Here is a 22,928-nt window from a genome sequence, read left to right as displayed (position 1 = left end):
CGTGTATTCTGTACTCCACGTAACCGTCACATTCTCGAACCATGTCCCTCTATGCCTCAGTCTTTCTTCTCTTGAACTTTCCGCGGGCCTCGACCTTGCCCTCCGCTGGCACCGCCTTCCAGCCTGTAAACACGTAGCCCTCCGCTCCGCCACGACCCATCATCAACGGATGCGTACGCCCAGGGAGCACCTGCCAGCGCTTCGCGCGACTCGTCTGCACGTTGGCGCCCAGAAGTAGAGTCGGGTTGATCGGGAAGTCATCAGAGCCCTCCCAGCGCTCCAGCTCCTGAAGAGACTTGCCAACCGCCTCCGCAGGGGGGTTTGACGACCAACCCGCACGACGTGCGATGCTAAAGCAGTCGGCGAGCTCGGTCAAGGGCTCAATGCTCTGCGAGTATATCGCAATGGGAGCTCCGCCGGCCAAGAGGGGCAGAGTGTGGCGCAAGACGGAGACAATGTCCATCGTGGTAGCGATCACGAGGCCGGAGAAGCCGCCCGCACGTGTAGAGTCGACAATGTAGCGAGTGCGAGCCCAGCGTCTACGCTTGCGGTGGTAGTTTCCTCGGCGGTTAGCCTTCCAGGAGTGAAGCACCTCGTCAGAGACATCGGGGGGCGGCGTGGAATATGTGATGTCCTCCTCGGGCTCCAGCAACTGCAGCCAGGAGATGGGGAGCAAGTTGGTGGCCAGGGGGTGAAGGGGGTGCGGTGGGTTCGGATTTGTGCTGTCGAAGTTGTAGTACTTGAGGAGGGCGAGGTTCGGTTGGCTGTTGGGGTGGATGAGGGTCAGGGTGTTTGTCGGAGCGAAGATAGACTCGAAGTCGTCGCGGCGGGGCGGGTGCCTCTTGCGAGGAGCTTGTTGCTTCTGCTCCTCCCCATTATTGACCGCAGATGCGTCGGGCATGGCCTCGTCGGGCTTCGCGGTGTCCACAAGGGCAGCATCTGCGCTCGTCTGCTCCGTCTTTGTCGTGGTCTCTGCGAGCTTGTCTGCGGTTACGTCGGCGTCGGCGCCCTCCTTCTTCTCCTCGGAATCCTCGTCCTCTTCAGTCTCGCTCTGGTGCAAGATCCCCATCCTCTCGGCCATAGCAGCGGTAACAAGACCAGCAGTGTCATCCACCACGAGCCACCGGCCGCAGATTTCTGACTTGTCCAGCATACCGGAGCCGTCAGCCGTCACCATTTCTGGCTTGTCTGTGGGAGGTAGTCCGCCGAAGTGGACGTTAGCCCAGCAGCCCAGCAGCCCCATCATCTCCTCTCTCATCTCAAGAACCTTGCCGGCATCCTTCTCCTCCAGCAACCACTTGCCCAGTGTCAGGGTGTCCAGCGGCTGTATCGTGAAGCGACGGATGTACTTCTTCGTTTTCAAAAGCTTATACTTGGCCAGGGAGAACGAGGTCTTCTGGTCAATGGCGGTATGCGACAAGAGCAGCTTCGCAATGATGTCCTTGCCGGCATCGGTGTTGCCCTGCTTCAGCTGCTCAATCTCCTCGGTTGTCAAGGTCTGACGGGCAGTTTCGTCGATGATCTCTCGGCGGGATCGGGCGACAACATCGCCGCTCTCGTTATCAACGACGGCAAACTCGGCGCCGTCTGGGGCGGCGATCACGTTCTCGAGGTTGACACCATCTTCTTCGGCAGGCTCTGCGGTCGTATCGGCGAGGGCGTCGGCGTGGATCTCGCTCGGGGGAACAACTCGTAGTCTGCTGTAAGACTCGCCTTCGCGCTTGTCTTGAATCTCGTAGGTGAGGTGGTAAGGTCGATCAATTACGAGGTTTGTCGGGAAGGAGCCGAGTTTGCCCAGGGAGATGGTCCTGGAGGCCATTAGCTGAGGTCGGAGACGAGAGAGGCTCAAAGCTGAGGACGAACGTGTTCGGGACGATCTGCAAGACCTTTGTATCTTCCGATAAAAGCTTTATGGACACCCATTGGTTTGGCTTCACGAGGGAGTACATGATTGCGACGCAGGTTCACCAGGCGAGGTGGTGGTGTTGGTGGTTCAGCCGACGGAAGCCTTTGCGAAAAGGGAGGAAAAAAAAAAAAAAAAAAAAAAAAAAAAAGGTTGGTTGGGGTGAAGCGCCAGTTGGGCTTATCGTTATCGGGGAAATCAGCAGAGGCCAATCGAAAGTTAGCAGTTCGTCCTTGTCACTCAGGTACCCCGCGCGGGGCAATTCTAGTGAGTGCGCCGCTGGAACCTTGCTTATGAGAGCCCCTGAACTAACACCCGCCTAGCTTAAGGTACCTGGGCATCACCTACGATCGTCCGAACTGTCACTTCAGACGCCGCCACGAAACGGACATGCAATGTCATTTATCAAGAGCATGTGTTTAATACCCAGCTGTTTAACAAATTACGAGCGTCAGCATGATGGCATGCGCCGGTTCATTGGTCAATCCAACTCAATCATCGCCTTCGCGTCTGGGAACGTTTCCGGAACCCAAGACAACTTTCGCCCTTTCTTCCATGCCCATCAGCCGGAGAACGCCAGCGATCATATGCAGAACGATCGTTAAAACTCCAAGAACAATTATCGGGAGCAATGTGTAGGTTATGAAGACTAAGCGAGCGATAAGTTAAAGAGAAAATCAACACGAGCAATGAGGCCGCCAGGATGACTTACACACTCCGCCTCCGGTCTGCTTCGCCATATCGAACAGCTCTCCGCGCATGATGTCAAGTGCTCCCTTCTCCCACTTCCACGGACCGACAAGACGAAACTTGCTGTTGAAATTTGATCCCATGGCCCATGTCAAGAAAGCCTTGAAACCCTGGCGTCTCATGAAGGTGAACGTTGGGGCGGCACCCATATCGAGGGCAAGCTGGTACGCGTACGATTCCTGCTCAACTCCGTGCTTGGTCTTGAAGAAATCATGGCCGCCTCGTGCTTTTAGTGCATAGTCGATTTCGTAGTGAGTTACAGAATCCGCGTACTCAGAAGGCGAGGCAATCTGCTGTGGATACTTGTGACGAAGGAGATTGAAGACCCAAAGCTGTGCTTGCAACTCTGCGAGCGGGGGTATGGCGCCTGCATTCAAGTAAGCATCTTTTCGGGGCCTACGATAACTCCAGGATGACTCACCTATTCCAGGCCGCACAAACCCAATGAAGCCAGCCGTGACATCTCCACGTCTCCATATGCCACGAATGTTCAAATCATCTGGTTTCGGGTAACCCTCCCCTAAGAAACCAAAACGGCGAACATATCCTGTAGCGAGCACAAGCAGGTCTGGTCGCAACGCCTTCGAAGTCGCTTCCTTCTGATCGAGTCTTTCACTGCGGGGAAAGATTGCAGTCCCGGATTCTGTGAACGAGGTGGGCCAAGGTGCGGTCATAATCTTTCTTCCCCCGGCATCCTTCAGCTCAACATTCATCACAAAAGCTCGAATGCGGGAGATAATGTCTGTAGCGCGGTGACCTTCATTAAGATATGGGAGTGCGCGATCTGACTTAACAAGAAACACTAGTGCAGTGAGCTGAGTTGTCAGGAGCTTCCGCTGGAGTAAACCTACGAGAATCGGCGTTGTTCCGGTCTCCTTCTATTTGGCCAACCCATTGGTCAGGACCTGCGAGGGTCCCTCCCGATATGAAATGAAGAAACTTCAACGTCTTGTCATACAAGAACCATGGAAGTTGAGAATGCTGCAGTCTCTCTGGCAGGTATGCTGTATCAAGGACACTGGCAATGGCCGTGTCTACTGGCTTCTGATAAGGAGCTGGTTTCACAACCCTCATCACTATCGGGATTGGCAGTACCTGGCAAAGTAAGCCAAATGAACAGCCGTGCTTCTGATTGTATGTGACATACCTTCTTGGCGCAGTAAAACCCATCTTTGTGGCACATCACCACCTGCCTAGCGTTCGAGGTAACGGCCAAGTGAGCCAAATCCATGGCAGTCTCGCCCGCTCCCAGAATCATTACTGATGTGTTTTTGCCAAATTGACGTCTGCTCTTGACCTCCGAAGAATGGAGTACAGACGACACGTTTTCCAAACCCTCGATGGCAGGTATCGACGGGATATTGTTCAAACCAGAACAGATAGCGACTGCGTCACAGTCCCATGACAACTCTTCAGGTCTGGCTTCGTCATCACCGCCAGGCCTTCTGTCAACATGAAGCTTGTAGAAGACTCTGTGGCTGCCCTGAGTAAGTCGTGACACTTGAACAATCTCAGTCTGGGTCTCGATTAATTCCCAGAGTCCGAACTTCGTGCAGTACGCTTCAAGATAGCGCACATACTCTTCCATAGGAAGAAAATCTGGAAGCTCCTTGGCGACCCTGAAGTCCGAAAATGCCGTCAGATACTTGGACGAAACCATCTGTCTCCAAAGTCAGCCTATTGTGTGATTTATCCATACTCTCTCCGATGACGGGCGTTGCAATAGAACAAGCCAAAGCTTGATTCAAGGAGGCCAGAGTGACAAATCATATACATACTTCTGCATCCTCGTATACCTTGTGTCTGTACACGCCTCCTATGCTTTTTTCCCGCTCGAAGATCCGAATTTCAATCTCAGGCACGCCGAAATATTGCTTGGCCTGGCTTAGGTACTTGGCAGTAACAAGACCCGAGGCGCCGGCGCCGATGATGGCAACTTTCATCGACTTCATGCTCAGGTTAGTCTGTCGTTGACAAAATGTTGTTCTGGGAAAGAAGTCTGCCTGATGTGACTCTTGCTAATATTCAGATTTTCAAACGTCAGTGGGCTGTGGTCGGGTAGTTGCACCAACAAGCACCAGAACAAATCCTAATTGTGTTGATGTCCCAGAATAGAACAGCCAATCGGAATGTGCAAAACCAGAAAAAATAATCGTTTCAAGGTGGTCTCTTGGGATGGAAGCAGGGTGCTGTCAGCTCAATGATATAGAACACCAGATGCTCCTGTGGTCGCAGGGGAATCTCGGTAAGAATCGGTGCCTGGATGTTGTTCAGCAGTCATGCGGCGCGGATGGGCACACCCGGCCAAGAAAACCTATTGTATTGGGGGCCGAGGGGGCCATTCTTGAAGCGGATTTCACGGGGTGCAGAGGCAAGGGGAATTTGACATGAAAGACTTTCAGCAGAGTGACACATGATCAGCGGTGTGGTTGACACACAAAGATAGAGCGATCACGGTGTGGTACCTAAGAGAGGTTATTCCATTCATCGTGAACAGCTCCGCATATTCGGTGATGATGATAAATACCTGGCTTTGAGATAGAAAATTGGGACTCGTCAAGAGACAATACCGCAGGCCTATCACAGCTCCAAGTGCCTCATTTCCGGGCGAAGGAATGAGACACTATGCCCCTTACTGGAATGGTATGCTATCTGAATGTGTATGAAGGATCTGGGCTTACTACCATAGCGAATGACTCCTGCCTCTTACTTGCAAGCAGGGCTGACAGTAGCTGAATTGGATAATGTGCCAAGGTGGCGGAGCCAGCCCCCAACTTAATTCCGAGGTTTCGGTGAAGAGTCCAGTTGCGTAATTAGATTTCGGGCGAAGCTGAACCAACTTCTGGCCATGATTGGTCCGTCACATATTGCACTCAATCGGGCGCGGGAACAGCCAAAATGCTACGAGTTCCTTTCCGACCTGTCATATCTCGATCATATTATCCATGTTTGCTGAGGTGGCGATGATGACTCTCAAAACGAGTAGAAAACAACGAAATGATTTCTGCATGCGTACGAATTTTACAGCTATTTGAGTTTACTGTGTGACGGATAATCGTTCGGCGGGTGTTACATCCTGTACGGAAAACACGCTTTCATCCCTAGGACAACTCGTACCACAGAATGGCATATCATGACATATTCTTTGTTACTCTTCATACACTTAGATGTAAATCTGTTACGTGATGGCATGATATAGGTTGTAATGACAGCCTGCAGTTGCAGGTAGAACATCCGACGATGCAACCAAATTGATGTCATTGTATTATGCCGATGCTCTCAGTCTCTTTTCCTCATTCAACCTCTCTATTTCCTCCCTCGGCCACCGCAGAAAGTCTGCAAACTCTGGACCCAAGTACAAAGCGACCCCATGAAGAATGTGACTGGCCCAGCCATCCATGTACCATAGCCACTCCAGTGTCTTGAGGAGAACAACGAAATGCGCCAATATCAGAAGCGCGACGTTTTTCTTCTCCTTGAGACATTCCACAAACTCGTCCTCCATGCGATAAACCCACGCAATTATAATTTCCATCTTTCCATCAAAGGCATGTCGTGGCTTTTGCGCTGTGCCAAGTGTTTTCGCAAAGCACTCGGACAGATCGGTCACCACCTTCTCGTAAATCCGTGAGTTCTGGTCATTAGTCACAGCTATTAGGTCGGAGATCCTGCGTACAGCCGGTTCCCACTCGACAAGTCTCTCTGTCATCTTCTCTGCGGGTGGCTCCTCCTCCGGTTGCTCTGTCGGCATTGGTCCGAGGACACCAGCGAATATGGCATGGAAACCAATCGTTTCCACAACCATCCTAACTCCCCGCAGAAGTTCAAACCATGCTACTTCTGCGCCATCAGATATAATGAGAAGATGACCTGGGCTTGGCCGTTGTGCAAAACTATACGAGCACACCAGTGTTGAGGCTATGTACAGCGCCCCGGCATTCTCTGTGTTCAAGTTGGGTAGAATGTCCATGATTTGGCGAAGACCAGTAGAGTAATGCCCATCAGCAATTAATTCGAAACGAGCTGCTTCATCAGACCTTTGTCGCGCTAGGTGTAACGCAGACACTGCTAGCAGCAAATGCAGAACGCAGTGGTTGCTGAACGCAAGGCGTGGCACCTTTTCTCGCCAGAGACGGAAATCACCAGGACAGAGATCATCCGAAGTCATATAGTGATGCTGCAGTTCCATATCATCAACTGTCCACATCCACATCGGACTTGGTAATGTTGGCGGGCAGTCTGTAGAGAGGGGCAAGTCGCAGGGCGTCGACCCCAAGCTCATGATATCTGGCAAGTCTGAGTCGGCAACGCTAGAGTATGGAGGACTCGGTCCTTGAAGAACCGGGTCCCAGTTCTTGCGAGGGCGACCCCTTTTCCTCGGCTGGAGAGCAGCGTTTGCTTCGGGGGGTGTTTCTGGTATTGAATGAGGGTCCGGTTGAGTAGCGACAAGCGCGAACTCGCACGTAATGAGTGCTTTCAAGCACTGCCCGCATCTAGGTTTGACTTCGTCACACTACATGTATGTGAAGGTCAGCAAATGGTCAAAAAAATAAAAAGTAACAAAAAAAAATCCCCCTTCCGCGGAGGATGTTGCTTACCTTGATTCTTCTTCTTTTACAACTTTTGCAGCCGTTTCGTGATTTTTTGTGGGATCTCCTCTTCGCGACGTGACATGTCGTGCATGTGCAGCCCGGGTCGCCATGTTTTGGATTTGAGGCGCTGGCTTCGCTCATTTCAACTACTCAATATTGCAAGGATTTCTCAAGTTCGTATTGACATGGAAAAACGACACTTACTGCGCTGGTGTGCAGCAGGCAAGGAGAAAGATGACGGTTGAAGAAACCACCTCATGGCAAAGCGGCGGTTGGCACCGCTAAATAAGGCTCAACAGGCCTCTAGCTTCCCCTGAACGGCACTGCCACATGTGGTGCCAAACATGCCAAACAGGGTGGTCCCCGCTGTGGAGGCGGCGGTTGGCCGCAATCGAACTTCGGGTCAGTGGGTGACTCTTCCACTAACAAATGCAACTTCGTTTTTGTTGAAGAGGTGCGGTGCGGCCACAGAGACTTCCAGTGATGTATGCTTCTGCTGCATTGGAAATCAGTTCAATATCTGCCTCTCAAAGCAGAACAGACCTGTAGACTCTATTCATATCGCTGGTTTGGCTGTTCCTTGTTTCAATGAGGACTGGGCCCAATGAGTTCTGTTCGCTCTGTACGGATGGCGCGTTAAGAGTGTCGACGAAGCTCGGGAATAGCGATGACTGTGGGGTGAGGCAGTTGACAATTCGGATCCACAGACTCCGAGCCATCGACCAGACCATTCGGCTTGACAAACTCCAGCCGAGCTAGAAAAGAGAAGAGAAAGACGTATTTATGTTCAGAAACAACTCTTCACTCATTGAAGAAGTACCGTGAGATGCTCATGTCTGTAGCCTCCGTCTGTGGCGGGTCGTGCTGGAGCCTAGGCGCCTAGCGCATTCTTCTGGGGGGCAGAGCTGCGTAAACGAATGAAGCGTGAGAGGTTTTCGTATTAATACGAAAATACGTCACGGCCTGGGTCCGTCAATAACACACCCAGCCAACCACGCTCGTTCTTAACGAAAAGGCCTTGCGGCCTTCTATTACTCTCTTTCTTTATCAAACTAACACATTACCCCCTCCCTAAACTAACTATTCTTCACCCTAGGTAAGAATAAGCAAGCATTCAACCCCCTGGATGCACGTACCCCGGCGGAACCCACTGAGGAGTATTCGCAGGAACCATTTACATTCCTTGCATTTTCATACTGTCTCCCTGAGACTGGTAGCCTTCAGTAACAGGTGCGTATTGGGTTCGGCCTATCACCTCATTCTCGTGCTGAATCAGGACGCAGCAAGGGCACCAGTACGCCGTGCAGCAGTCGCCACACTCGCTGCCGTCGATTCCAAACTGCTGACGGATGTCGGTTCGCTTGCTCATAAGATATCTTTTATTTGGAAAAGAGAAGTTAGCAGCTGGTCAAGGCTTGTTCGGCATGTGGAAACCCGCAAATTTAACGGGAGGAGTCTGGGAAACGGGCATTACTCACAACCAACCAAATCCAATAGAGCCTAGAGCAGATATCATACAACATTCTCCATTGACAGGCGAGTAGTTTGTTAGGTTGGGATCTCTCATGCGTTCGGACGTCTTTCCGAAAACTGCGCACCAGGGTTTACGTTAGTACATAATCATTAGATTGATGGACCCGACTATGTTGAAGTTTACTAACCCCATGTGGCCATCATGCAAGTGCCGCATGGGGAACAATCCATGAGGCTGCTGTTCCACTCTCGTTGCGCCATGATGCTTTTGTAGAAGGAGTATTCTGGTAGTATGGATGCGTGCCACGTGTGGAGCTTGGCGTGGTCGGCAGAATAAGACCGTAAGTTAGGTCTTGGAGAGAAGTTCGGGCTAAGATATGAGAACCAGTAGAGATCGACGAAAAGTTGGTTTTGATTGTCAATTGGAAGATGAAAGAGCGACAGCCTGGAGCAACAGATTTCGTGGCCTATTGTCAGCGTCGGCCATCTTTATACGCTTGCTGGCCGCCGGCGAAAACTGACAATTCCGTCGAAGAGCTCGAGCCTCCCAATCAATACGCATTGATATTGCCTGATTTTCCAATGGGGTTACCAATCAGCTTCTCGAAACGTCTTCTTTGCGGAGTGTTTACCGGATTGTGGATCGCGGAAAGGGTGCGATCAGTATCAAAAGCACCGTATCGAATACGAATTATTATGTCAGCAAGGTCTAAACCTCAATAGCGCGGCGAGTCTTTTGACATTGGAGATAGTTAACGGCATGTGGAGGAAATGTTTTACTTGAGCTCATTCAATCGAATCGTTTTATTCGTTACACATCTGTATTTGACTCAATAACTGCAACGATTGCGCTGATGAATGCCACCGACCCACCCTGGCACAACTACATGCGATGTTCACAATCGCACCAAGACATGGCCACTAGGAGGAGTGCGTCACTGACAACCTGAGACGCTTGTCGCCATTGACATTTCAACTTTGCATTAGTCTGACAGGTGAGATAGGACGTCCCCCTATTAAAGACTGGGAAGATTCAAAAGGTACAGAGGCGATTCTACAGACACGAAACAAGGTGAGGCGCCAGTACAAGAGCTACATGGGCCTTCTCCCATCATTGTTTATTGCCATGTTCTAGCTTTTAGACTTGGAGTATAGATATACTTAATTCAATGGTAAAACGAATCTTGATAGCTTCGTGACAGCCCATCGGTGATAAATGAACGTGTCGCGTGTGCCCTTAACCCTCAGCACAGGATGCACTCGTCGTGGTGATATCGTGCCAAGAGGTGCTGTCTCCCGAGGAGGCATAGATCACGCGATCAAATGCCAATTGCGTCAACTACCGCATACCGCCGATAGAAGAACCCCTCAGAAGCCAAATCTTTGATGTTCTTGGCAGTCTGATGCAAGAGCTTGGCAACTTCAGCTGGCAGGCGTGACCGTGTGAAGCCGTGACACTGGCATAGCCACGATGAAAGCTTGGCGCTGCCCAATGCCTCCGAAAAAGAATCATCCAACGTCCAATTACAATTCAAAATGCTCCTGACAGCTCTGTGGTTAGTTGCAGCGGTCCGAATATAAGTTTGCCAAGCTTGTGCTATCTTGATTAAGATACTTATCATTGCGGATGATGTGCACTACGATGCTCCCGGTGTTTCTTCAGTAGCATGGGCTGCGGTGCCAATGTTTCGAGTCAATCGGAGGAGTACACAAACATCGATGCATTCTCAATAGCCAACGAAATATCTTTCTGCTTCTTGACTAATTCTATTTCTATCTAAAATAAGCAAGCCACCGTTGCACCTGGCTTCACCAAGACAACCATCGACGGTTCATTCAGGGGTGCCGGAGTGAGCGAAGTGCCGTGGAACGGCCCGTGAAGTAGCAGTAGCACCGTATGCGGTGGATCATGACCGGATCCGTCACCGAAGAAAGGGGGGTCGCAGATATTACTTCTTCAGGTTCACTTCGCCAAGCACTTGGCCGTTGTCAATGTGACGATTCTTTGTCATTATTCTTCTGTTTGATGCTAGCGACATACTGCCATCCTGTCTATGCTATGCCAAGTCCCCTTTTTGATGTACATTAAATCTAGTAAAACGTTGCGATGACACATGAGTCAAGTAAAAATATTCCCTATACTTGGGAATGGGTATAGTGCGTTTAGAAGTGAGGAGCGTTGAGGAAAAGACCCATGAGGACACCACCAAGGGTACCAGCAACGGGGATGGTCATGATCCAGGAGAAGACCAAGAGACCGACACGCTGGAAGTTGACGGCCTTGAGGGTGCCGTTGCAAAGACCAACACCGACGGTAGCTCCAGTAATGCACATAGAGGTGGAGACAGGCAGGGAAAACTGGGAGAAGACGAGGACGGTGATGGCGGCACCCATCTCCATGGAGCTGCCACGACTGGGGGAGTGGTAGGTAATCTTGTTGCCCATGACTGCTTCTTGTTAGTGACTTGTTCGAACATAGCGCTTGAACCGGTAGCTTACCCTTCATGATGTTGTAACCGTAGGTGATGAGACCGAGAGAGATAGTGGCAGAGAGGACAGCAAGCTGCCATACGGGGACGGGAGCCTTGGCGGCAGCAGCGTTACCAGTGCTCCAGGCAGAGTAGATGACAGCCCAGGGACCGACGGAGTTACCGATATCGTTGGCACCGTGAGCGAAAGAGGCAGTGCAGGCAGTGATGATCTGGACGAAAGAGTAGGTGTGCTCGACCTCGTTGGGGTACTTCTTGGCGGCGCCGTAGACACGCTTCATGCGCTCACCCTCGGGAGTACCAGCAATACCAGTCTGGGCAGCGTGGATGTCGTAGTGGAGACCGTAGAGAGCACCGACAGTGATCATGGCGGGAATGCGCTTGAGCATAATCTTCATGTTGTGGAACTCGTAGATCTGGCCGGGGCCCATAGGGTTGTCGCGGAGGAGGCGCATGGCCCAGCCGAGAGGACCACGCTTCTTGAGGAGCTTTGCGTGCAGCTTGGCCTCACCTTCAGCCTGCAATTGCTTGTAGGAAGGTCCCTGACCAATCTCGGCGGCGGCCAAAGACTTCTCGTGGGGGACGGAGGTCTCCTTGCTCTCCTTGAGAGGCTCGTCGCCAGACTCGGAGGCCTGGGAAGACTCGGTGTGGCGGGGAAGCTGCTCGTCCTCGTCCTCCTGGACGACGGCGTAGTTGGGAACCTTGGCCTTCTCAGCGTCGGCGGGAGCGGGGCGCTTGAACAGGAGGGGGCCCTGAATGAAGTGGTACCACTTGATGGTGTAGTCCTTCTTGATAACCTTGGCATGGACGAAGGGGACGAAGAAGAGGGCGGCCATGACAGCAAGACCACCGCCGGTTCCCATTGTGACGGCGGCAACGTACCAAGAGGGCTTCTTGTTCAAGCCCAGGTTGGGAGATCCCTTGTAGACGATGGAAAGCGTGCAGACGGTACCGGCGATGAGGAAGAAGAAGGGCGAGGTGTAGACAGCCCAAGGGACCGGGTTCTTGCGGACGTGGACCACGAGCTTGATGAGCATGAAGATGATGGCACCGAAGCATCCCGAGATGGCGGGAGCCATGCCCAGACCAGCGAAGATGGCACCGAGACCCTTTCCGTTGTTCCATCCCCATTGGACCTTGTCGGCGCCCGCGGTAGCAACACCGACACCAGCAACGGCGGAAATCAAAGAGTAAGTGGAGGAGACGTGGGCGGAGTGTCGCGTGCACCACATGACCCAGGAAGAGGCAGCGGCGAGGGCGCAGGTGAAGGCGAGCATCTGGACACCGGCATTGTCGTTGAAGGCGGAGTTGGGGATGATGCCGTTCTTGATGGTCTCGGCGGTACGAGCACCGACGGTGATGGCTCCGAGCATCTCGAAGATGGTGCCGAAGATCATGGCCTGTCTGTAGGTAATGGATCGCGACGAAACACTGGTCGCCCAAGCGTTTGCAACATCGTCTGAAGGTTCATGCGAGTCAGCCTCTGAAAGTCTATCTCATCGCGTGCAGGCCGGTGATGGAGGGGCACTGAGGCCACCTTCCGTTGCACAAGCACCTCGGCCAACCGGATCGGAGTTGCTACTTACTAGCACCGTTGTTGTATGCGTCAAGCATGGCAAAAAAGGTGCCAATGGCAAAGACGTAGGTGTACTGATCGAGCGCCATTGTGACTGACTGCCGCTAGGCTGTGGCTTTGCGAGCAGAAGTGTTGTTGGTCTCGAGGAATGAGGGGAAGGGGGCGCTTGCTGAGGATCAGGACGGACACAAGAAGCGATTGCGACCAGGGACGAGCGCACACGATAGACCTTATATGTGTCTGCTTGGCGGATGCTGGTTTACCGCAGAACGAGGGCGTGGCGGCCATCAGCGGATGCAGAGACCAAACTCTGACTCCAAAGACTCTGGCCACACCCCATGCCCATGCCCCCCCATGTCTCTCCAGGTTCAGTTGCTGAACCATGTTCCCCTCTTCGTCTCGATTCCTTGACTGCTGTATTCGTAAAGAGACGCCTCTCCCACATGGTTGTCCGTGGTCGATGAACCAGACCCGATGGACGGATGGCAGACTGGACGGGATGGATGCATCAAGGATGATAGATGGGGTTAGCGTGCCAAGATGTCGGTATCCCTAGCATACTAGTTCGGATCCACCCAAGAAGCTTTATTTGGGCGAAGAATCTCATCCCGCAAAGATTGGGGGCATCTGGAGTTGGCGAATCATGAATCGTTGCCCCTCCACGTGTGGCATCTCTTCGCTACAGTTGTTTGACTTGGTCTCAACCCCCCTGCTCGTCGAGGAGCATATTAAGAGAGCGCCAAGCCCTCCTGGTCTTGGCTTGTTCGTCTCTGCTTGTTGCTACGCCGTCCTGTTGCTGATGTTGCACACGACTCTTCTGCTCAAAGTATGAGAAACAGCGTTACCACCGACGAAAGACCCCACGCACGCCTCCTCCGACCGACGCTCGACCTACCGATAAGGGTTTGCCTCTCCGGTCCTTTTGAGGCTTTCTCGTTTCTCCGTATCCACCAACATGAAATGTTTCTCCTTTGGATCGCAGCTAGGCCCGTCCTGAACGGGGTTTTCCCTTCCCACTCAGCCACTGTCGCCCAATACCCTTCCGATCAACGCTTAGCCCGGTGTCTCTCTTGACCACCCGGAATGCGTGTCCCAAGCACGTTGCGAAAAGTCTGTCGCCATACCTGCGCAACCAACTCTTGGCGCCTCGGTGCCCGGTTTGGTATAGCCCCGTAGTATGACCAACGACCGACGCCTTGACTCAGCAGAATAGGCAAACCAGGTGTCCGTATTGGCTGGCCGACGTTGCGATGCATTCTAGCTGAGGCCAAGAATGCCCAATCGTGACCGAGGACGCATGAGTTGTTCGGTTTGACAAATCCTTCGTCAGTGAGCTGATTTCCGCGAAATCCACGACCCGACTCGGTCCCATATGGAGGAAAAGCCGCCCGCCCGCAATGTCGCGGCCAAAGTGAACTATGGAGTAAAGGGTTGTCGCTCCAAGCCCATGACTAGTCTACCGCGGCAGGCCGGAGAGCTCCTAATTGCTCCGGCCCTCTGGGACACGTTATGGTTACATCCTGGTTCACGTCCATTTGCCTCCATTCGAAGCTGTCACACGTGTTTTTACCCTCATCTTCCAAGGGCACAGTTGCACCCGGCGAATTCTCTTCAGAATTCCATGCATTGACGTTGATAATTGCGACACTCCAATATCCAATTTACGACTGACGTTGCAGAGACGATGAAAATAACACGTCGCCAAGTCGGGTACGCGATGCCAGGACGCACCCAAGCCTCTCGAACCCGCCGATCGGGACTGAAGGAACAAAATACATGCCACAGCAGTGGGAAAAAAAAACCTGGCAAGGCTTGCTACAGGCTGACAATCGAACCAAGCTTTCCGCCTCCCTGATGACAAGAATCTCGGCGCTCCAGTGTCAGGCGCAGAAGGATGTGATGGCTGCATGCCGCAGTATTGGCAAGGCTTGACGCCTTCTAGCCGTGTCCAGACTCCCTGGAGATGACACGGCAAGTTCTCGGCGACCCGAGTTCTCGGATTGAAGTCCACATGCCATCCGTGACAATTTTCTTCTTCTTCCCATCTGGGTCCAGGTCCAACCAAGGCCGCGCCGCCTCCGAACCGCGTGCTAGACGGCCAAGACTCCGACCCCCACCCTCCCGGCTGGCCCGCCCACACCCGTTCGCCGCGACCGAACCCACGTGCTCGCTTCGTAGGCCAGGAGAGACCGCACCCGTTCGCGAGGCCAAGCCGGCTCATTTTGGCTGGGCGATGCCTCGGCGATGGCCCTGCAAGGGGGTTGCAAGCCGGCCCTGGCTGGCTCAGTAGCGCAATCGTCTGCAGCAGCGGCACGCCACATTCGCCTGCTCGCCTGCCAGATGAAGCGCGTGTCGAACAATCTCACGCGCTATTGGATCTTTTGACATTGGTGGCATTGGCCGTGGGCCAGCCTAGAAGCCTTTTCGAATCTTCTTCGTCCGCACAGCTGGGGTGCTGCATTGCTGTCTGCATCTGCGAGTTGCATCCGCTGTTGAGACACGTTCTGTTGCCCGACTTGGCGAGCATGACTGATGTTCATGTAAGTTTATCGCCACCCCGGATACGAGTGGTGTCCTGAGGCTTCCCGATAGAGTTCGTAAGTATGTAGTATGGTTCCTTGGAGCCTTGGCATTCCTTCATAATGCTGTTGTTCGCCGCCACTTTCGTAGACTGCTTCTCAACGGCAGGCGCAAGAATGGGAACTCTTTGATCCTCAAGAGACACCTGAACATGAGGAAAGCAACTGCCAACACCTGTATTACAGACTGGGATAACGCTTGCTGCGGTCGAAAACCACACGTGACGCCGCACCGCTTTTGACACCTATGTGGCCCCCAGAGAGGAACAAGGTTGCAGTAGTTCAAGACACATGGGTCAGAGGGTCCCTGTGAGACCAAAGCAACATCGACATGCGAACCAGCTGCGGAGACCCAGTACATGTTGCCGCCGTGCATGTCAAGCACCCACAGGCATGGTCACCGCCAGCCGGGACCCGGCAGCCCGGCAGGGTTGTCCGTCCGGTCTGCCATGGTGGGTCGCCCATGCCGATGGGCCGACAGCTGGACCGCCTAGCGGCAGACCTATCTCTATGTTTATTTCCACTTCGACTCTTTAAAGACATGATTCGAAAGGCCGGGGTTCGTGCAGGTGTGGCAGGCCAGTGATGCACCACTCGGGTGGGAATGCCTGCTTCGAATTCGACAACCGAGTACTTCGAAATGGGGCTTGTCAAGGCAGCACCTACCGTAGCAAGCATGCTCGTCACTGCACCCAGATACATGCCCATTTTGCGGAGCGAGCAAGGTGATGCCATGTGCGTGAGTACATGCAGCTTCTCCGTGAAGCACGGCGAAAGATGTGGGGCGCGCGGGGAGGTTTCCCGGCCCGGAAAACCACTTCCCCCGCCGCAGCGGCCGTGACGGGTTCGGACCGTTTGTCTCTTGGCACGGCTCACGGTTTCCGGCAGCCAACGGTCGCGGGAACAGAAGAAGGGTGTTTGGATAAATCAGGTCTGTTGCGCACTCTCCTCAAGACTTCTCAGGAGGTCCCGATGTAGGCGATTTATTTGACCAATCCCACAATGACAGGAAAGAAAACAGCACTTGTGTTTGGAGCCAGCGGCGTCTCCGGCTGGTCATTTGTCAATGAGATCCTCCATGACTACCCCACTACCGGCATCTGGGACGGCTGCATCGCACTCACGAATAGGCCACTTGATCTCGAAAAGACTCTATGGCCCAAAGATGAGAGATTGTCCGTCGTCTCCGGCGTTGACTTGCTGGGAGGGGGTCAAGATGAGTTGAAGAAGATAATGAAACAGAAGGTCACAGGCATCGAGAAAGTTACCCATGTCTTCTATCTAGGTGCGTTAACCAGAGTCTGCGATGGAGATATGGGAATACTCACAGACATCCGGTAGCTTACAAGGCTCACACGGACCGCAACTATGAGGCCGAGTATCACGAGAACATTGACATGTTCAAGAGGGCTGTCATCGCTGTAGATGGCCTCTCCCCGGCACTTGAGTTCGTCGTTCTACAGACAGGATCCAAGGCCTACGGCTGTCACCTCCTTCGTAATCGGCCAAGCAACATGGTTCCTCCAATGAAGGAGACGCTACCGCGAATGAGCCCGCCGCATGATGCAGGCCTCTTCTACTACCCGCAGCTGGATTGGATCGCCGAATATGCCAGCGACAGGTCTTGGTCGTGGTGCGAAACGAGACCCGATATTGTCGTCGGATTCGTCCCCAACGGCAACTGGTACTCTCTTGGGACCGTCTTGGGTATCTTCTTCAGCTTGTATCGCTACATCCATGGTGCCGGCGCTGAGTGTCCCTTTCCTGGGTCCGAGGATAGCTGGAACGCGCTGAGTGTAGATGCTTCGGCGGACATGATTGCGAGGCAGACACTTCATTTGTCAACCACGGCCGCCGGGTCCATCAAGAAAGGGGATGCTTTCAACGTCGGCGATGCGAAAAGGGCGTCGTGCTGGCGAGAGAAATGGCCAGTGCTGTGCGAATATTTCGAGTTGAAAGGCGTAAAGAGCAAGCAGGACAACCCTATTGAGGTGCGCAAGTTCATCCGGGAAAACATCTCGAGGTGGGATGAGCTGGAGACCAAGCATGGGCTTGAAAAGGGGCATGCCGACAATCCCATGATCTACCCCGGATTTGAGTACTTTCTCCTGACGCAGTTCGACACGGACCGGCAGTTTGACATGTCGAAAATGTACAGCACCGGCTTTGGCGAAGAGCGATCGACAATCGAGGCTTGGGGGAAGGTGTTTGATCGGATGAGGGTGGCCAGAATCATCCCGCCGGCGTTCTGAGCATCATGTCTGGTTAAATGCATGGGAGTAGACACGCGGCGCATTCGATGACGCGACCGCGACCTCTGTAGTGGTATCCCGCATTTTTGACCCTGAATTTCAATCAAAAGAGAGGATTTGCCCTTTTTCAAAAACTGGTGTAGGACTCATCGCGGTAAAAGGGTCTTGGCCGATACAAAGCGTGCCCCCGATGCGGTATTTTCGACGTCCCTCGGTGACGGTTTGGGGAAAAGGGGTGCGCACCCTTGCCTGTCACGCCCAGTGTGCTCAAATTGACCAGCTTTACACTGCGGCAATGATTCGAAACGCGCGGGATATCAATACGGCGCTAGCCATCACGACTGCTTGTCAGATCTTGGCATTAGAGAGAGCTGTGTTGGTGCCAAGGAGACGCGATGGCTTCTCTCGTTGGTCATCGAGCGGCCGTCGCCGAAGTCAGCCTTGGCATAGAGAACCAGTGAACAGATGGAAGCAGCTGCAAGCAGCTGGCGATCTGGGGAGCAGGGATTGAGTCGCATTCAGCGTGAGCGGCCGCCCACTCTCGCGCGCGCTGCGAGTCATGGCGCAAACTCCCGTCCGATCTCCAACGGCTTCGCGTTCGGCAGTTCACCCTCAGTCCGCTCAGGTCACATGGCTGTCCATGCTTGGCAAAATGACCAAAAAATACCACAGAGGACTGTGAAAGGCTTAATTGATGATAAGATGCAGAATTTTCCTCACACTTTGGGAACTGGGTTCTACGGTCCGCATTCGCGCTGAATGCGAATATGAGTGAAGGTTTGGCTGACGCGCAATCCACTGTTGATTCTGCGCCCGAGACAAGTCTCAAAGGTTAGCTGTTGGCGCTGAGCTTGTCTTGCACTCATTCGCATGTTAGCCCGGATCGCGATGTAAGTGATCTTTTGTCGGCTGGGTGAGACCCAGTCCTCAGAGTCGGGCAGTAGGTTGAGCGCACAGCAGAGCATGCTAATTCTGTGGCATCAATACCTGGTGATCGTCTGCCTATGTTGTCACATGGATACTCAGATCTGTCAAACAAACATTCCAGCCTCTCGGGTCTTCTCCAATCTGACACATCGCGAATGCGACAATGTCAGACATAGACTTGGAGATGGTGGAGGGGAGGTCTATTTTTGATGTGCTTGACTCCTCACGACGCGTTTCGCCAGAACCGGGGATCGACATCGAGCACAAGCCTGCAGGTTGTCTCTGATGTGCGGTATTCATTGGACCAGACCAGGGCACAACATCCACAGAGACGAATCAAACATGATGGAAGAGGAGCAAACATCAAAAGACTGCTGCAAGTGATGTCACCTTCTTCCCCAGACCTGGCGCGCGAGTCCTTCAATTGCCCATGGCCGGACTGCTACGCGAACCGTGTGTCCGCCTTCGGGCCAACATTGCGTCGAGCCCCGGACTGTTCAAACCAGACCCCAGGAAGTGCCGCTGATATCGCCCAATCATTGCCTTGAGGACTCGGCTCTGTTCCCACTCTCACTCACATGATGCCCGCCCATCTTTGTCTTTCATCCGGGGGAATTCCAACTTTGGGCTTTCTGAATGGACATGCCAAGGATGCCATGCGAACTTCGAGGTCTCCAGATATCCACCTCGTCTCTCTCAACTGGCTCCCCCAACCTTCACCCCGCACTTGAACCGAGATGGATGGGGGCACAACCAGCTTCCCCGGCGACTCAGAATCCGCCGTGTCCACCCCCGCAATCCTCTCCAAACACCCGTTACCCCAGACAAGCGCAACCGACTGCCTGTCCGTCGCCATTAATCTGAAGTGGTATGCGGGTTTTGCCCCCTTTGCGAGGGTTTGCTAGCCATGGCAAGCAAGGGGGGTGGACGTGTTCGTCAGCTTAGCGAATCGGCGCATGGGAACATCAGGCTCGAAACGACCGAGAGTACGGCCGCCTCGACCTTTTATAAGCTTTCATCTGACCCGGTTCCCCTCGTTCCAGAAGACTACAGCTCTGTCCGACGTGCGTTAAGACCCGAGCACCAACAAAAGCCCGAGCGACCAACGGCTGCTAGCGTCCGATTCCCGTGTCTCGCCCAGAGGTTCTGACACTGCTGCAACTACCATCACCGACGTGCGACCTTCGTCGCTATCTTATCCCGCATCCAGAGACACACCTACCTTAGAACACGCCGTCTGCCATCGACCGTCCACGATGGGCGTAAAAGAATTCTTCAAGAAGCGGTCCCTGCGCCAAAAGGACAATGTGCGGACGAACGCGGCCGAGCTGACTCTGAAGGAGTCGCTCTTCCCCATCTTCTTGGTCACCATCCTGTTCTTCCTATGGGGCTTTTCCTACGGTACGAGTTCATTGTCATTCGACCCAGTCTTGGCTCGTGCGATAGCTGACATTATTTGGACAGGCTTACTTGACACTCTGAACAAGCATTTCCAAGTCACACTTGGCATCACTAGGGCCAGATCTTCTGGCTTGCAAGCCGCTTACTTCGGGTACGTCCATCCGCACGCGAATTCCCGCATCTTTGGGCTCGGTGCCACTTGGCAGTTCGCCAATCTCCCACGCTACCTCGCCGCATGCCCGAAAGCGGCACGAAAGCTGGCCAAGTTTTTAGACAATGTTCAAGAGCCATCATGTACTGACTCTGCCTCCACAGTGCCTACCTCCTCGCCAGTTTGGGTCATGCAGCCTGGATTTTGAGACACTGGGGCTACAAGGCCACCTTTGTGTTCGGCTTGTTCCTCTATGGACTCGGCGCCGTCATCGCGATACCATGCATCATCGCAAAGAGCTTTGGTGGCTTCTGCGCCGCCATCTTCATCATCGGCAATGGTCTGGGATCCCTCGAGACGGCCGCAAACCCGTACATCACTGTGTGTGGCCCGCCGAAGCATAGCGAAATCCGAATCAATATCTCCCAAGCCTTCAACGGTATCGGCACCGTTGTGGCCCCCGTCATGGGATCATACGTCTTTTTCAACTTCGACGACGAACGTGCTTTGTCGAACGTCCAATGGGTCTACCTTGCAATTGCCGTCTTCGTTTGGTCTCTAGCCATCGTCTTTTGGTTCTCCCACATCCCCGAGATCACTGATGCCGACATGGAGTTCCAAGCCTCCGAGACTCACGCCAACACCGATGTCAAGCCCTTCCGCAAGCAGTACCGCCTCTTCCATGCATCCTTCGCCCAGTTCTGCTACACCGGTGCTCAGGTTGCTATTGCTGGGTGAGCTTTTTCGCCCCTTTGTACCATTGTGTTTGTCACCGCTGCTGACATCTTCTTAGCTTCTTTATCAACTATGTGACTGAGCGCCGAGCGGACACTGATGATGCATTGGGTGCCAAGTTTCTGGCTGGTGCCCAAGCAGCTTTTGCAGTCGGACGTTTCGTCGGTGTTGGTATCATGCACTACCTCAAACCTCGCTTGGTCTTCATCGGCTTTCTCACCTGCTGTGTGATCTTCATCGCCCCCTCAATCACACAACACGGTAACACCGGTATGGCGATGCTTTACATTGTTCTCTTCTTCGAGTCAATCTGCTTCCCAACCATTGTGGCTCTGGGTATGAGAGGTCTTGGCAGACACTCGAAGCGAGGTAGTGGCTTCATCATTGCTGGTAAGTGACTTGTTTTATTCCTCACATATGCACTAGGCTCTGACCCTTCTCGCACAGGTGTCTCCGGTGGTGCAGTTGTCCCTCCTTTGCTTGGTGTTGTGGGCGATCACAAGGGCATGGGAATTGCCATGGTCATCCCCCTCATCTTTTTCGTCTTAGCATGGAGTTATGCTTTCGCCGTCAACTTCATCCCCGCCTACCGAAATGTTGTCGATGCTTTCACAGAGACCGAAGTCGGCATCCGACCCGTCGAGGAGGAGAAAGGAGGAATTGAGGCCATCGAAGAAAAGCAGACCAAGAACGCCACCCCCACGTTGCCGTAAATACGACTCGGAGACTGGAAGAAGGGGCTTGAAACAGACAAGATGATTGCCGGAGCAGTGTACTTTATTACTGAGATACCACATGATTTTGAATCGAAGATCTGAAGAACGTTTTATCTAGGGAGGTTAGGAACGTATGACCTTACGACAAAGTGTCCCACCAATCGGCAATTACTTCAAAAGATTTAATTAGCATGGACAGATACCAGCTGCTGTAATTCGGAGTGGCCTCTTGGGAATGGCACTACCAAATGCTGTGGTGATCATTTCTGTTATCCCGCTTCAAAGGCTGCATACAACTGGGTAACGAGCTCAATTCTTTTGATATAAACCGGTGGGTTGCGCTCAAGTTTTCAGGAAGCACAGGATTGCTCATGACTAAGTTCCATGATGTTCTAAGACGATAGAGACTATTGATATAATACTTAAACTGGGGCTAAAACAGAGAGGTCCGGTGTGATGCGGACTATATGTTGCCCTCACCTCCTTGATACTGGAGGCTGAGATGCTACTGTACCATGGCATTTGGTGAAGTTTTCATTCTCCTTCTACCATAATCAGTATAGTCATATTCGGCTGCAATACTCTGTGCAATACTTGAGAAAGCCGTACTACGGCCGCAGGACAATCAGGGTTCTGATGGGGTTTCATTGGGCGTAGCCGTGGTACAAGCCTTGTGAAGATCCTCTGAGCCCTCTCTCTTCTGAGTCATGCGATAGACTTGACGTCGTAAGCTGTGGACAGTTTCTGGGTAATTTAATTTATTAACTTCTGTTAATGCGGTATTAATCCAGCACCCAGCTGTCGCCTGTCCATATAATCGGTCTACGAGGGCGATCATGCTGGATGCCCAACTGTCGCCGAACCAAGGCTTGTCCGAGGTTTATGGGACATCTGCGATGAATCTATCGAAGAACTCAAAGGAAAAGTCATTATTCAAGAGAACATCAGTTTTATAGCCGTAGCATCAACTTTTCCAAAATATCCTCAACGCACCTTGAGAAAGACCTGCTCGCCTGAGAAGCATTTATTTGCAAAGCAGTTGTTTATTGTTGAATGCGTTTGACCCATTCTTGACGAAAAGTCACATTCTCGGCACAGGAAACTAAGGCGCGGCTCATTGTGTCTTGCTAATGGCTCTTGCTGGTGTCATAGCAATGGAGGGTACCAAAGGTAAAGATCCGTGAATACTTACTATGGCCCGTTCTGTCAAATAACTACAACTAGTACTTCACTCTTATAGACTGGTGCAAGTGTACCCAGATTTGCTACTGATATTCAACAAATGCACTCTTCCAGGTCGAATCCTTTGCCAACACGCACAAATGAGAAAGCCTCCCCCAAACGCATGTCCATCAAAGTCAACAGCCATGGGTTTGTTTTGGGT

At 52.8% G+C, this 22,928-nt stretch overlaps 6 protein-coding genes across 6 annotated transcripts; 2 read left to right on the top strand and 4 right to left on the bottom strand.

Annotated features, from left to right (window-relative positions):
* Positions 1–49: 49 nt before the first annotated feature.
* On the bottom strand, positions 50–1,949 carry trm6 (tRNA (adenine(58)-N(1))-methyltransferase non-catalytic subunit trm6; the record flags this gene model as incomplete). Its single annotated transcript, XM_036635792.1, has 2 exons — positions 50–1,808; positions 1,864–1,949. The coding sequence occupies 2 exons, from the start codon at positions 1,947–1,949 to the stop codon at positions 50–52; spliced, it is 1,845 nt and encodes a 614-aa protein (XP_036499752.1).
* Positions 1,950–2,394: 445 nt separating this feature from the next.
* FMO2 (Dimethylaniline monooxygenase [N-oxide-forming] 2) lies at positions 2,395–4,605 on the bottom strand (the record flags this gene model as incomplete). The annotated part of the gene is made up of 6 exons (XM_036635791.1): positions 2,395–2,552; positions 2,616–3,020; positions 3,075–3,455; positions 3,505–3,748; positions 3,801–4,313; positions 4,432–4,605. The coding sequence occupies 6 exons, from the start codon at positions 4,603–4,605 to the stop codon at positions 2,395–2,397; spliced, it is 1,875 nt and encodes a 624-aa protein (XP_036499751.1).
* Positions 4,606–5,918: 1,313 nt separating this feature from the next.
* Positions 5,919–6,458, bottom strand: CGCS363_v003941 (uncharacterized protein; the record flags this gene model as incomplete). The annotated part of the gene is made up of 1 exon (XM_036635790.1): positions 5,919–6,458. One exon carries the CDS (start codon positions 6,456–6,458, stop codon positions 5,919–5,921), a length of 540 nt encoding a protein of 179 aa, XP_036499754.1.
* A 4,423-nt stretch (positions 6,459–10,881) lies between these two features.
* Positions 10,882–12,872, bottom strand: pho-4-3 (Phosphate-repressible phosphate permease pho-4; the record flags this gene model as incomplete). The annotated part of the gene is made up of 3 exons (XM_036635789.1): positions 10,882–11,165; positions 11,218–12,666; positions 12,794–12,872. 3 exons carry the CDS (start codon positions 12,870–12,872, stop codon positions 10,882–10,884), a joined length of 1,812 nt encoding a protein of 603 aa, XP_036499753.1.
* Positions 12,873–16,364: 3,492 nt separating this feature from the next.
* On the top strand, positions 16,365–17,614 carry sirQ-3 (Short chain dehydrogenase sirQ; the record flags this gene model as incomplete). Its single annotated transcript, XM_036635788.1, has 2 exons — positions 16,365–16,647; positions 16,704–17,614. 2 exons carry the CDS (start codon positions 16,365–16,367, stop codon positions 17,612–17,614), a joined length of 1,194 nt encoding a protein of 397 aa, XP_036500512.1.
* A 2,183-nt stretch (positions 17,615–19,797) lies between these two features.
* Positions 19,798–21,541, top strand: gluP-0 (Glucose/galactose transporter; the record flags this gene model as incomplete). Its single annotated transcript, XM_036635787.1, has 5 exons — positions 19,798–19,942; positions 20,006–20,093; positions 20,258–20,827; positions 20,887–21,218; positions 21,276–21,541. The coding sequence occupies 5 exons, from the start codon at positions 19,798–19,800 to the stop codon at positions 21,539–21,541; spliced, it is 1,401 nt and encodes a 466-aa protein (XP_036500513.1).
* Positions 21,542–22,928: the final 1,387 nt, after the last annotated feature.

Source organism: Colletotrichum siamense (assembly GCF_013390195.1).
Source record: "Colletotrichum siamense strain Cg363 chromosome Unknown KSG_Cg363_contig02, whole genome shotgun sequence".
In the NCBI taxonomy this organism is placed as follows: domain Eukaryota; kingdom Fungi; phylum Ascomycota; class Sordariomycetes; order Glomerellales; family Glomerellaceae; genus Colletotrichum; species Colletotrichum siamense.
This window is presented reverse-complemented; position numbering and strand designations above follow the sequence as displayed.